Source organism: Phyllopteryx taeniolatus, chromosome 8, assembly GCF_024500385.1.
Source record: "Phyllopteryx taeniolatus isolate TA_2022b chromosome 8, UOR_Ptae_1.2, whole genome shotgun sequence".
Taxonomy (NCBI): domain Eukaryota; kingdom Metazoa; phylum Chordata; class Actinopteri; order Syngnathiformes; family Syngnathidae; genus Phyllopteryx; species Phyllopteryx taeniolatus.
In genome coordinates this window covers 25,957,763-25,969,828 of record NC_084509.1, presented here as the reverse complement: position 1 = coordinate 25,969,828, position 12,066 = coordinate 25,957,763, and the positions used below count along the sequence as shown (strand labels likewise).

The 12,066-nt window shown below is 42.2% G+C and overlaps 1 protein-coding gene across 3 annotated transcripts; it reads right to left on the bottom strand.

Annotated features, from left to right (window-relative positions):
- Nucleotides 1–1,759: 1,759 nt before the first annotated feature.
- p4ha3 (prolyl 4-hydroxylase, alpha polypeptide III) lies at nt 1,760–11,826 on the bottom strand. Of its 3 annotated transcripts, none has more exons than XM_061782196.1 (13): nt 11,541–11,826; nt 10,935–11,089; nt 10,612–10,835; nt 9,526–9,675; nt 9,408–9,459; nt 9,077–9,225; nt 7,689–7,865; nt 6,842–6,906; nt 5,556–5,754; nt 5,416–5,478; nt 4,113–4,181; nt 3,939–4,035; nt 1,760–3,035 (listed from the first exon to the last, which is right to left on the bottom strand). In XM_061782196.1, the coding sequence occupies exons 1-13, from the start codon at nt 11,708–11,710 to the stop codon at nt 2,965–2,967; spliced, it is 1,641 nt and encodes a 546-aa protein (XP_061638180.1). In that variant the 5' UTR covers nt 11,711–11,826; the 3' UTR covers nt 1,760–2,964. The 3 variants fall into 3 exon arrangements, with proteins under 3 accessions (XP_061638180.1, XP_061638181.1, XP_061638182.1); XM_061782197.1 differs by having other exon boundaries at nt 5,556–5,715; XM_061782198.1 differs by having other exon boundaries at nt 10,935–11,406; nt 11,541–11,676.
- Nucleotides 11,827–12,066: the final 240 nt, after the last annotated feature.

Here is a 12,066-nt window from a genome sequence, read left to right as displayed (position 1 = left end):
TCATGAAAGGAGCTCCATTTCCACTACCGCGCCCTAAGGCATGATGGAAAATGGAGTTCTTAGGAGACAGGCAGCCATTTTGTGCCATCACCAGCAGATGGCGGCACTTAACTTGTTACAGTATAATACAATCCATTATACAATTCAATATATAATATAATATAATATAATATAATATAATATAATATAATATAATATAATCACCGTGGCATGAAGGGGAACTGAAGTTCACGTGTCAGTGAGAGGCAGCCATTTTACATCAACACCGGCAGATGGCAGCACTTGTCTTCTCCTTGTTACTGTTTGCAATGAATCTACAAAGAATGTATAACATAATAATAATAATAATATCATTTTACGAAGGAAGTCCCGCCTCCTCTGCCTATCACAGAGGCATGACGGGAAATGTTAAGTTAAGTTAACTTAAGTTACGTTGGTATACATTGATGTCTCATACACAGTACTTGTTTACATTTGGGAAAAGTATGTGAAACAAACTAATTGATAAATCCTCAATTACATCCAAAACAAATAGTTTTTGCGCCTAAGAAAGAAGGTTTTTCACTTTAACGTCAGTGTGCAGTGTTTAAGGCACATGTCTCTTTTTCTTTGCAACAACTGCCCCTGCGGTGGTGTTTGTTTGGTTGCCATGGAAACGACTTGGCCTTTGCAGAGATATGAAGCCCAGGCAATGAATGATGAAACCCGATGAGGTTCCTATTCCTTTTTTTTTTTTTTTTTTTTTTTCCCCTCGTCACCCCCCTCTTCATTTTGTAAACCTTCCAGATTCCTGTCACTCAAGCAGCACGGCCCATCACAAAAAACACACACGTGCACTGTGTGCTCAGGGGCCCCTGGGTCGGTGCCTTGGGGGCCGCACCGAGCCGTCCCACCTCGCTCGCTTTGGAGGCCCTACGAAAGGTTAGCAGCCACTGGGTTAAAGAGATTTCAAGTAAAAGAAGAAGGGACGCTCATTAAAACAGCGTGGGGGCGTCGCGTGTGGTTTCATCAATAGACTGAGACGCTGCGTCACATTGGCCCAAAATAAACAACCGGCAATTTGTTCCTTTGAATCATGGCTTTTAGCTTCTTTTCACAGCTCCCGACTTTACCAAGCGGATCCATTTCTAAATAGGAACTCGATAGGACAATGAATGCAAATTATAACCCGAGGTGATCATTCTCCAATTTGGTCTGGTAATGTTACATTTCTATTTTTATTTATAATCTCCACGCAGCATCGCAACATTTTCCAAAAAGGCTGCTTTTGGTGTTTCTCAGTGTTTATTATGGTGATATAGACATTTTTTGCCACAGTCATTGGTGTCAGAAGTGAAATCCAAAGATGAGGCAGCTCTACAAAATGGCAAAACGTATAATCTTGGTGTTTCTCAGTGTAATATAGGCTATTGGTGTCAAAAGTGGGGTTCAAGCTATAACCGGTCCCACGAAACAACAAAACGAAGTCTCTTGGTGTTTTGTCGAGCTAATTATAATCCTTTTGAAAAATATTACAACAATGGGTGTCACAAGTGGAACCCAAGGTTTCACGGCCAACAAAAAAACATAAAGGAAATTCTTACAAAAAAAAAAAGATATACCGCCTCAACAGAAACTTAATCAGTCCTACAAGACAAACAAAAGAATACTCTGTTTCCAAGTGTTTATTTGGGTAATATGAAAAAATCTGTTGTAAAAATTGGTGTCAGAAGCAGGATCCAAGATTTGGTCATCTCCACAAAAGACAAAAAGAATACTCTTGCTGTTTCCCAGTATTTATTACAGTAAAAAAAAAAAAAGACACATAAATAGGTGCCAGAAGTGGGATCCAAGGATTGACCAGCCTCACAGAACAACAGAAGGAATACTATTGGTGTTTCCCAGTGTTTTTTTTGCAGTAATATTAATATCCATCCATCCATTTTCTACGCCGCTTATCCTCACAAGGGTCGCGGGAGCGCTGGAGCCCATCCCAGCCACCACTGGGCAGGAGGCGGGGTACACCCCGAACTGGTTGCCAGCCAATCGCAGGGCACATACAAACAAATATATATTTCCACGACATTTGGTGTCAGACATGGGATCAAAGATTCGGTCAGCTTCTCAAAACAACAAAACTATTGTTGTTTCACAGCGTTTATTACAATAATAATAAAAAAAAAACTTTTGCCATGACATTTGGTGTCACAAGTTGGATGAGAGTCCCACAAAACAACCAAAAGAATACTCTTGTGTTTTTCTGTTTATTTGGGTAATCTGTGTCAGAAGCAGGATCCAAGATTTGGTCAGCTCTACAAAATACAAAAAGAATACTGTAGGTGTTTCTCAGTATTTATTACAGTACAGAAATCCACATAAATTGTGGCCAGAAATGGGATCCAAGGATATATATATATATATATATATATATATATATATATATATAGTGCCACGACATTTGGTCTCAGACGTGGGATCCAAGATTCAGTCAGCTTCTCAAAACAACAAAAAGTGTTTATTACGAAGAAAAAACTTTTGCCACGACATTTGGTGTCAGAAGTGGGATCCAAGATTCATTTGGTCAGCTCCACAAAGCAAAACTACAACTATTGGTGTTTTTTTCCAGTGTTTATTATGGTAACATAAGATCTAGGCACAAGACTCCCTGCCTGACAACAAAAAAAAAAAGTGAGCTGGGCAGCGTTGTTCTCGTGACATCGAACTCATTGCCAAGAGACGCAGCTGCGTATCGGATGGCTTCTCGCTGCGGGCAAAGCGTCGACTAAGTGAAACCGGCAGCGTTGTCTGCTTTGAGTCCATCTGCGGCAACCGGCCCGTCCAGCACTCGGTCTCCGGAGGTCCCCTCGGACGCCCGATCCTCAAAGCGGGTCGTTACGCGCCTTCCGGTTCGGCCTCGTTGCGCGCAGCCTGCACGTGTGCCTCACGATCGCGACGGTCCCGGCGTAAACACTGGCGTCTGCCTCCTCACTCCTCACGATTCAGGCCGCAGCCGCGGCGGAACTCTTGGCCGTACTCGTGGATCCACTTGTTGGCCACTGGAAAGGGGAAAAGAGTGGGGAAAAAAGAAGTGGCAGCAATTAATGTTTTTAAGTGTTTATTTCATGCAGCAACATCAACAATTGTGTAAAAACTGGCATATTTCTATGACGAAATGTTCTTCTGTATGACCACAATAAACACAGGAAAACACTCATAGTCATACTTTTGTACTTTTGTGGGGACACTCTTTATATTGGATATTGTTTTTTCTAATTATTTGGGACTGGTCAATCATTGGATCCCACTTCTGACAACAATTGTTGTAGCAATATTGGGTCTATATTACTATAATATGTGCTGTCCCACTTCATCAGAACGGCCAGTACAGTATGCGAGTCCCACTTCTGACACCAATGGTTGAATTGATAATACTTTCAATAAATTCGTAATTAACAACGGGAAACAAAGAAATATTCATTTTTTCATTTTTTGGGATCCCACCTCTGACACCAACGGGTTTGGGAATATTTTCTATATTACTGTTTTGTTGCTTTGTGGGGTTCAACAGCCCTTGGATCCCACTTCTGATACCAGTTGTTTTGGCCATACATTCTACTATAGGATCATAATTTGCAGTGGGAAACACAAAGAGTCGTCTTTTTTATTTGGGTGGTGGGGGGAGGGAGGGGTGGGGCGGTGGTCAATCTCCGGATCCCATTTTGGACACCAAGTTTTGTGGCATGATTTCCTATATTCCTGTAATAAAAACTAAAAACTAAAAACGAAACTAAAGACTAAACGAAGCTAAAAACTAAAAAATACCATTATAAACACTGGAAAACACCAATCTTCTTTGTGGGCTGGTTAATCTTGGAACCCACTTCTGACACAAATCTTGACTGACTACATTAAAAAGTAACAACAAGTAGTTTGGCCAACTCTGTGGCGTGCTGTCTTACCCCATTTGTCTCCAACGAGCACAGGACAGCCAGCATGCAGCGTGTCGTCGTCCCCGCCGCCGTTTCGGTGCAGATTCCACCAGAAGATGGCAGAGTTCTGCGGTTCAAACAAAACGTTGATCCAAATTAGCAAAGCACGGCGGAGGTCTGCTTTGTGCAAATGAGGACGTTTACCTTCACGACGGGAACGCTGAAGTTGCCGTAGATGAACGCCGTGGAGCCGCCCGCCTCCACGGAGCTGAGCTGTGTGAGACGAACGCAAGACGTAAACGATATATGGCAGTCGAAAATGAAAAGTCGTTGTTGAAGCGTGCACACCGCACAGCGGTCGAGTCGGTTTCGGCTGCATCGCTCGATGTTCCACGTCTTTCGTTTCCACGCTTCCGCCGGGGGAAATGTGTTCCTCCTCGCTGCGTCGAGGGGGAATTATCACAATGTCTGGGTGAAGCAGCGTGTCGTTCGGTGACCGAGTTGCTCCCGTACGCAACGTTAGCGTAAAACGTATGTTTTGTGAACAAGAAGTGTAAAAAAAAAAGTGCTTGGTCTTGAGAAACGCAATATCAATTGTGTTCATGTTAAAACAAAAAAAATAGAATAATAATAATAAAAATATTGACAATAAATGATTTGAGCTATGTACATTAATCTTACATGCATTTTAATTGATAATATTTCAAGAAATAATTTGAAAAAAGTGATTTCTTTTTCGATAATGAAGTTGTAGAGTTCATTTTTATTCATAATCTGAATGGAAAATATTTAAAATTTGCTTGAATATTACAAAAAAATATATAAATATGCATTAAAATATATATTATATTTAAAAATAACTTTAAAATAAGTATTATAAATTATAAATAGAAAAGGCCTGAAAAAGGACCCAAAATAAAAATGACATATTTTCAAAAAAAAAATAATAATAATAAAAATGGTATGATAATCATATAAAACGACTTGAAACATAATTCAAATGTGTTTTCAAAATTATGAGAAATATTTGAAAAACATTATTTCAATAATCCATCCATTGAAAAGATGATTTTGAATGCAATGATACAGAATAAATATGTTTATATCTTTTCGTCTGCATATTGAACACGAGTGTTGCAAACAGCTGGAAAGATTCAGGGAAATTTCCAGAACATTTCTGGTGAGTTTCCATGAGAAGTTAAACTGGGGATTCGGGGGAATTAAGCGGCAGCGTACCTGAACCTCGCTCGTAGCTCAAATTTGGACCAATCCACTAAGGGACAGCTCGTAACTTGAAAAACTTGCAAAAGTCAAGGTACCCCTTTACTCGCATGGAATCTGCTTGTTTAAATTGGGATTATGGTCAAATATACTTTACCCAACTATATTTAAGAATATTTATGAATTCGTCAATTTTGTAAATCCCTGCTTTATTCCCGTTTCTTCACATAAATCCTTCTGGAAGGTTTCCAACACGGAAATGTCAACGCAAGTGCCCATTACTCACGTATATCATGAAGGTGGCCACCCGATTGCCCGTGTTCAGCCTGAACACGGGACTGGACGGCGACTGGCGGCAGGGAACAAAACGGTCAACGTGAGCTCACCGATATCCGACGTCGTAAAGTCAAAGCGAGCGAGACTTACCGTGGCGTGATCAAAGTGAGGCTCGTAATGGCCGCCGATGCCGTAATTGACCACTTGGAGGTGCTCGCCAAACGGGTGCGTCACGTCCAGGCCCGTAACCGTGGCGATCCTCCGGTCCAGCTTGCCGACGGTGGCGTGCGCCGAGTCCTTCAGCCACGCGCTGGAATGATCAGCAACATATTGACGTGGTTCGCACGCCCTTCACAAAGTTACGATGTTATTACAACAGCTTGAACTTGTTACCAGTCGCCAGTCAAAAAGCTACGAATGCTTCCCGAAAACTTTTTTCGACATTTGCAAACAAGAGATACTTTCCGGATCGGTTTTTGCCACCAAGTGAGAATCTGATCTGATGAGCAGATGTGAAGTTTTAGCTGCAGGGCTTCGTGGCGACCAGCGGAGGCGCCCTTCGCGCCGTCACGATTCGTTTGCTAGCTAAAGAAGCGCAACGGGACTTCAGCTACAGCGTAAATCGTTTTTTTGTTTGTTTTGTTTTTTTTGGGGTCATGAAGCATTATAAATTACCGACTGTATGTGTCTACAGCGGGACTCCAAATATTTGTGGCGGGGATAAGGACAAGACCCGAATGCGAACGGTGAAATCATGCGAATAATTTAAAAAAAAAAAAATAAACAAATCTAAACTCCCCAAATTCTCGAATAACGGGGATATACCGCCAATAAGCGTTTTCCAGCACAATCTCCATTGAATTGAAGCAAAAACTGTGACCAAAAAAAATGCAAATGCAAAAAATGTTTTGGTAAAGTACAAGATTATCGAGTTGGACAAAACCCAATTCCAACAAAGTGGGGACGTTGTGTAAAACGTCAATAAAAATGATTTGCAAATGCTTTTCATCCAATATTCAATTGAATACTACAAAGATATGAAATGTTCAAAATGTTGAAGATTAAAATGATTGTTTATGTTAGTTTTTTTTCAAATATTCTCTAATTTTGATTTTGACGCTTCGTGATCCGCAAATAAATGCGCCAAATGGTGAATTTTACATTTGGAATTCGGGCGTTTATGTCGGTAAAACTAATAAATAAAAAAATCAATAAACATTTGTAAAAAAAAAAATAAAAATTAAATAAACAAATGATGAAATATAAATTCTCATAAATGAATGAATGAAAAATATAAATACATACAATGAATACAAAATATTATAAATAAAACCCGAATGATAATTAATCCAATTGATTTTTAGCCATTCATGAATTTTCAAGAAATCCTTTTCTATCCATTCCCGATAAACAGACGGTGAATTTTGAACAAGTACCTCTTGCTGATGCGATAATCTGCCGTCGCTTGTTTCTCTCCCGCTGCCACCACCGATCTTCTCAACTTGACCCCAAAAAAAAAAAAAAAAAAAATACAAATCATAACGACATCTGCGATAGTTGGCATCCGCACAAGAATGAATGAATTCCACGTGGCGTCAGGGGGAAAAAAAAAAAAAAAAAAGACATTTTCCTCCCGAGCTGCCACATTTGCGATCATTAATGGCTGGGAATTCAGCCGCAAGCCGCGGCTCGTGAGCGGGGACGGGCGCCAGCGGGCTGCAGATGTTCCATTTCAAACGCAATTTGCCACTTCATAAAAACACACGGTGCGACGGGAGAGCTTATTTCACAACACGCGATTAGCTGGCCGTGGATCTCAGCGCCGCCAGAACCGACAGCACTTATCGGAAAGCGCCTGTGGGAGCCCGCCAGCTTACTTTGAAGCAAACGAGGAGATCCACCCAGACGACAGCTGCAGTCGTATGCCAAACATCGGTCCACCTCGATTCCAAACATACAATTGTTTGCTGGCTGGGAAACGCCATCGGTTGTCTTTCGACTTCATTTCTTGCAAAAAAAAAAAAAAAAAAAAAAAAAGAGAAATTGCATCGAGGTGATGCACACAATGCAGCGGCGCGAGGTCTTGGTAGAGGAAGAAAAGGCCCCAAAACCCTACCCGTTGCTTGAAACCCTACTTTGTAGTCCTAGACCTTGTTTGATTTGCCCCAAGTGTGGCTTGAAACCTTACTATCAATCCTGAACTTGTGACAACGACACGGCGCCGAAAAGCCAGAGCGACCGAGAGAGAAAGGTCAAACGAAGGTTTACGGGTACGCCGCTTACTCCGGTCCGCGCCAGGTTCTTGATACTTTCGGACTCGCGCTCGGTGACGAAGTCGTGGTAGAGGACCACGCGAGGACGCAGACTCAGCACTTCGCGTCTGGCGGGCAGCAGCCGCAGCGCCGGGCTCCCGTTGGTGAAATAGTCGCAGAACAATCGGCCGTCGTCCGCCCGCGTCGGCTGCGTGGAGACAAAACAACAACAAAAAAAAAATGGTCTTCTTCACGTACGATGTGATGGTATGGCTCGGAATAAAACAAATCGGAATAATTCTATATATGCAAATAATGTTTTGTTTTTCTTTTTAGGGAAAAAGAGAGTATTCTTTTTTAAAGAAAACAAAAAGAACAAAGACAGAATTTTACAATTTTTTAAATAAAAAGCTCTGAGGAAGAAAAAAAAATTTCTGGGGGAAAAAGAAAGAAATATGAGAATTTAATCTTTTGGGGGGAGAAAAACATTGTACTCTTGTGAGAAAAAAAAAGTAGTAGTTTTTCAAAATAATATAGACAAATAATAGAAAAATAGTCCTTATATTACAAGACCACAGTTGTATTTTATTGTAATATACGTGACATCATACTTAAAGAAATAAAATATGATGAGAATAAAATCTGATTTTTGTGAGGAGAAAAAACCCTATCCATTATTGATTATTGATGAAAAAAAAATAAGAAAAATTGAAATGAAAGTTTTGTTTTTAGGGGAAAAAAGAGTATTCTTTACCCCCAAAAAAGAAAAAAATTACATAATTTTACAATTTTTAAAATATAAAGTTGGAGATTATGTGAGGAAAAAAAAAACATTTTTGGGGGAGAAGAGAAAATTAAATATGAGAGTAAAATCTTTTTGAAGGGGGAAAAGGTTGCACAAAAAAGAAAAATGGTCATTATATTTACAAAAATTAAGTATATTTTTAAAAGTTGGACTATTGTAGTGTAATGTATGTGACATCATACTTTAAACAAATATAATATTATGACAACAAAATCATATTTTTTTTCAAAAGTAAAACATTTGCTTTTGTCAATAATACAGTTCCAATTTATTTGGGAAAAAAAAGTCATTTGCAAAAATAAAGTCTAGAAAGAAATGTTGGATATTTTCAATTTTTTCCCAAAAAAAAACAGCCTTGAAAAAAAAAGTGTTGTAATATAACAAGAATAAAGTTGTATTTTTTTAGAAAAACAGTTGTGACTTTGAAAAAAAATACTGCAATGTCATATTTAAAAAACAACAACAACATAACATTACAATAATTTTATTCCCAAAAAAAGTAAAAAAAAGTGGTAATATTTCAAGATTTGTAATTTTTTAATTTTTTGTTTTGAGAAACAAATAATGGGAATCAGGCGTTATTGTTGTGGCTCCAAAGTGAACCGCGAGCTGACCTGCGGTCCCGGCGTCTGGCAAAGTCTCTCGTAAGCGTCCCGGGTCCTCAGATATTTGCTGGCGGGTCTGCCCGGCGACACGGGCGCCCTCGCCGCCAGCAGCTTCTCGTACTTCGCCACGTTCTGCGAAACCCTTCCGTTCGTCGGATCTGAAACGTTTACATATACGCGATTTGGACGTAGCGGCTTCATCACCATAAACGAAGACATTTTTCCAGAGTGGGCCTCGATCGTTGGCCGATTGTAAATGTTGCGGTTCAACTCCTCGCTAGAGAAAATATAGCGAGTGCGGGTCGAGTGGTATATTTGTGAGCACGAGTCGACGAGTTACCGTGATGCAGCAGCTCCTGAGACAGGCTGAGAGCGCGGGAGATGTTTCCGGTCTGAAATCGGGAGAGAGCTCGGTATCATCGTGCGTGTTCGCGTGCGTCCGTAAGTGCGCGTGTTACTTGGAAGTGCGAGAAGGCCAGGTGGTCCAACGCGTCCTCCAGAGTGCCTCCGTTCTCAGGGCTCCGGCGGCCTCCCGAACGCCTGAAGAGCTCCACGGACTCCCGCAGCCACGGGACCGAGTGGTAGTAGTCCCCCTGATCGTAGGCCACCTGGAGCGACACACATCGGCGCTGACGCAATTGTACATTTGCAATCGCGAGTGAGCGCAACGGTTAGCAAACGTGTGCGAGCGGCTAGTCAGAAGATCGCGTGGACTGCATTCAGTCTACGGAATTTCTGGCAAGGAATAAACGGGAAGAAATCAAGGAAACAATCGCATGTTTGTGAACACAAGTCAACTTCCTGTTTGACGTCTGAAGTTTCACGTTTTCAGAGAAAAGTGGTATATATTTTTTTTAAATGACCAAAAAAAAAAAAATGGAGAGGAAAAGTCGTGTTTTGAGGAAAAGTCGACACAAAAAAAACAAAATTTCATGAGAAAGCCAAAAAGGTGCACTTTTACAATGAAAAAAAAAATATATATATTTCTGAGAAAAAAAGTCGTGCCTTTGAAAAAAAATTGGTCATATTTTTTTGAGGGACTTAGTCTTTATATTAAAAGAAAAAGAAGATTCTAACAGAAATAAAATCCTTAAAAAAGTCACTTTTCTAAATTGTTTTGTTTTCAAGCAAAAATGTGCATTTTTACAGGAGAAAATTAAAATATTTAAAAAACAAAAATGTCAGATTATTTTCCAGACGACTGATTTTTCTTGAGAAAAAAAAAACTTTCAAAAAGTTAAATTTTGCAAGGAAAAGCATTCTAATAAAGCTGGTCTTATTTTGTGGGGAAAGTTATGGTATTTTGCAAATAAAGTTTGTTTTTTTTAAAAGGCATTTTGGTAAAACAGTCACATTTATTCTTGAAAAAAAGTCATAATTTAAGAGAATGAAGTTGTATTTTCTCCGACAAAAGTTTCATGATGAGAAAAAGTTAGCATTTTTTTTTTTCCCTAGAAAAAAGGTCGTTGAGGAGAACAGCCGAACTTTATTTTCCAACAGCATGTAGCGAACGGACGCTAACGTGTGTGGCGTGCGAACTGTACCTTCCCCAGCAGAAGGCAGTCGTCGGCAGACAGCGGCGCGACCGCGGCCGGCGTGTAGACGTCCACCAGCCGGCCTCCGCTGGCCCGCCGGAAGCGCCCGGCGGCCAGGCTGGCCACGTGGAGCGCGTAGACGTCCTGCAGCCTCATCAGGCCCCGGGCCGCCCCCCGCACGTCCTCCCCTTTGGGCAAGTTGTCTTCTTCCTGCTCCAAACTCCACCTGAGGGCTGGCGACCACGCGGGAGAGCGGAAAGGTTGCAGGGGACCACAGCAGCAAGAAGAGTCATCATCATCACCACCACCGCGTGTTGCGTGTGTGCGTCAACCTTGCGCGTTATCCGACGCCCGGTCGCTGTAGACGACGTTGAGCCAGTCTGCGTGCAGGCGCTTGATGAGCGTGAAGGCCAGCAGCGGGTTCGCCACGCCGTCGGACGGGCCTCCGTTCAGCTCGTTGTGCACGCTCGACACTTTGGCATAAAACCTGTGTGTACGCGTGCGCGCGCGCGCGCGCCCGTGAGTCATGACGAGCCACTGTTAGCATCATCAAGTCGTCATCATTTCCGACATCCTCAAATACCTTCTAACACTAAAACCCCTTTTCACCATGAGGTCACAATTACTTCCACATGGTAACAAATAACATTTCAATGTGGCTTTTATTTTCCATCGATCCAACCATTCAACTTCTCCAACTTATCCGAGGTCGGGGTCGCGGGGGGCAATAGCTTGAGCAGGGACGCCCAGACTTCCCTCTCCCCAGCCTCTTCATCCAGTGAACGAGGCCCCAAGATACATGAACTATGAATAATGACATGTTTATTTCTATCAAATGAAGTTCAAGCCACATGACGGCAAGCTTGCTTATCAGGGAGAATTTGTCGCGCAATTATTTTCAGTGCAAATCTGGGACGCGGCTCGTGAATGGCGCTCACCGCCTGATGTCTTGCAGCCTGTCCCACTCCGCGTGGATGTAGGTCCTCAAGTGTCCGATGAGCTTCCTCTCCGCGCCGATGGCCTGCCGGACGTCCAGCAGCGACGTGAACATTTCGCAGTACGCGCACGCCGGCACCAGCGCGCACACGCACAACGTCCACAGCTTCATCTCCGGCAATTTGACGTGCAGCGCTTCCGCACCCAAACTGGATCTCGAGAGAAGAAGTTCTCCTTGGTGGGCTGAGCTCCTCTGGCTTTGAGTTGCGCGCACTCCTCCTCCTCCTCCTCCTCCTCCTCCTCTTCGTCTCCGCCACCGTCCTCATCCTCCACCGGACAATCGCAACCGCCACTGCTCGCGCAAAAAGCGGCCTTGGACAACGCACTCACGTGTGCGGTCAAATAAATGTCGGTGTCTTAAGAGTGCACCAAAGTTGGGAGTTCGAGAAATGGATTTGCTCAAAAGTCCGTTTGAGTCCGGGACTGTAGCGACACCTTCTGGCCAGTTGACGCATTGCAACAAGGAGG

Excerpts from the sequence above, each read along its gene's own strand:
- p4ha3 (XM_061782196.1), bottom strand. The coding sequence starts at position 11,710 with ATGAAGCTGTGGACGTTGTGCGTGTGCGCGCTGGTGCCGGCGTGCGCG. Across the intron at positions 10,836-10,934 it reads GGCGTCGGATAACGCGCAAG|CCCTCAGGTGGAGTTTGGAG; the intron begins GTTGACGCACAC and ends CGTGGTCGCCAG. Across the intron at positions 5,755-6,841 it reads GATTATCGCATCAGCAAGAG|GGCGTGCGAACCACGTCAAT; the intron begins GTACTTGTTCAA and ends AACTTTGTGAAG.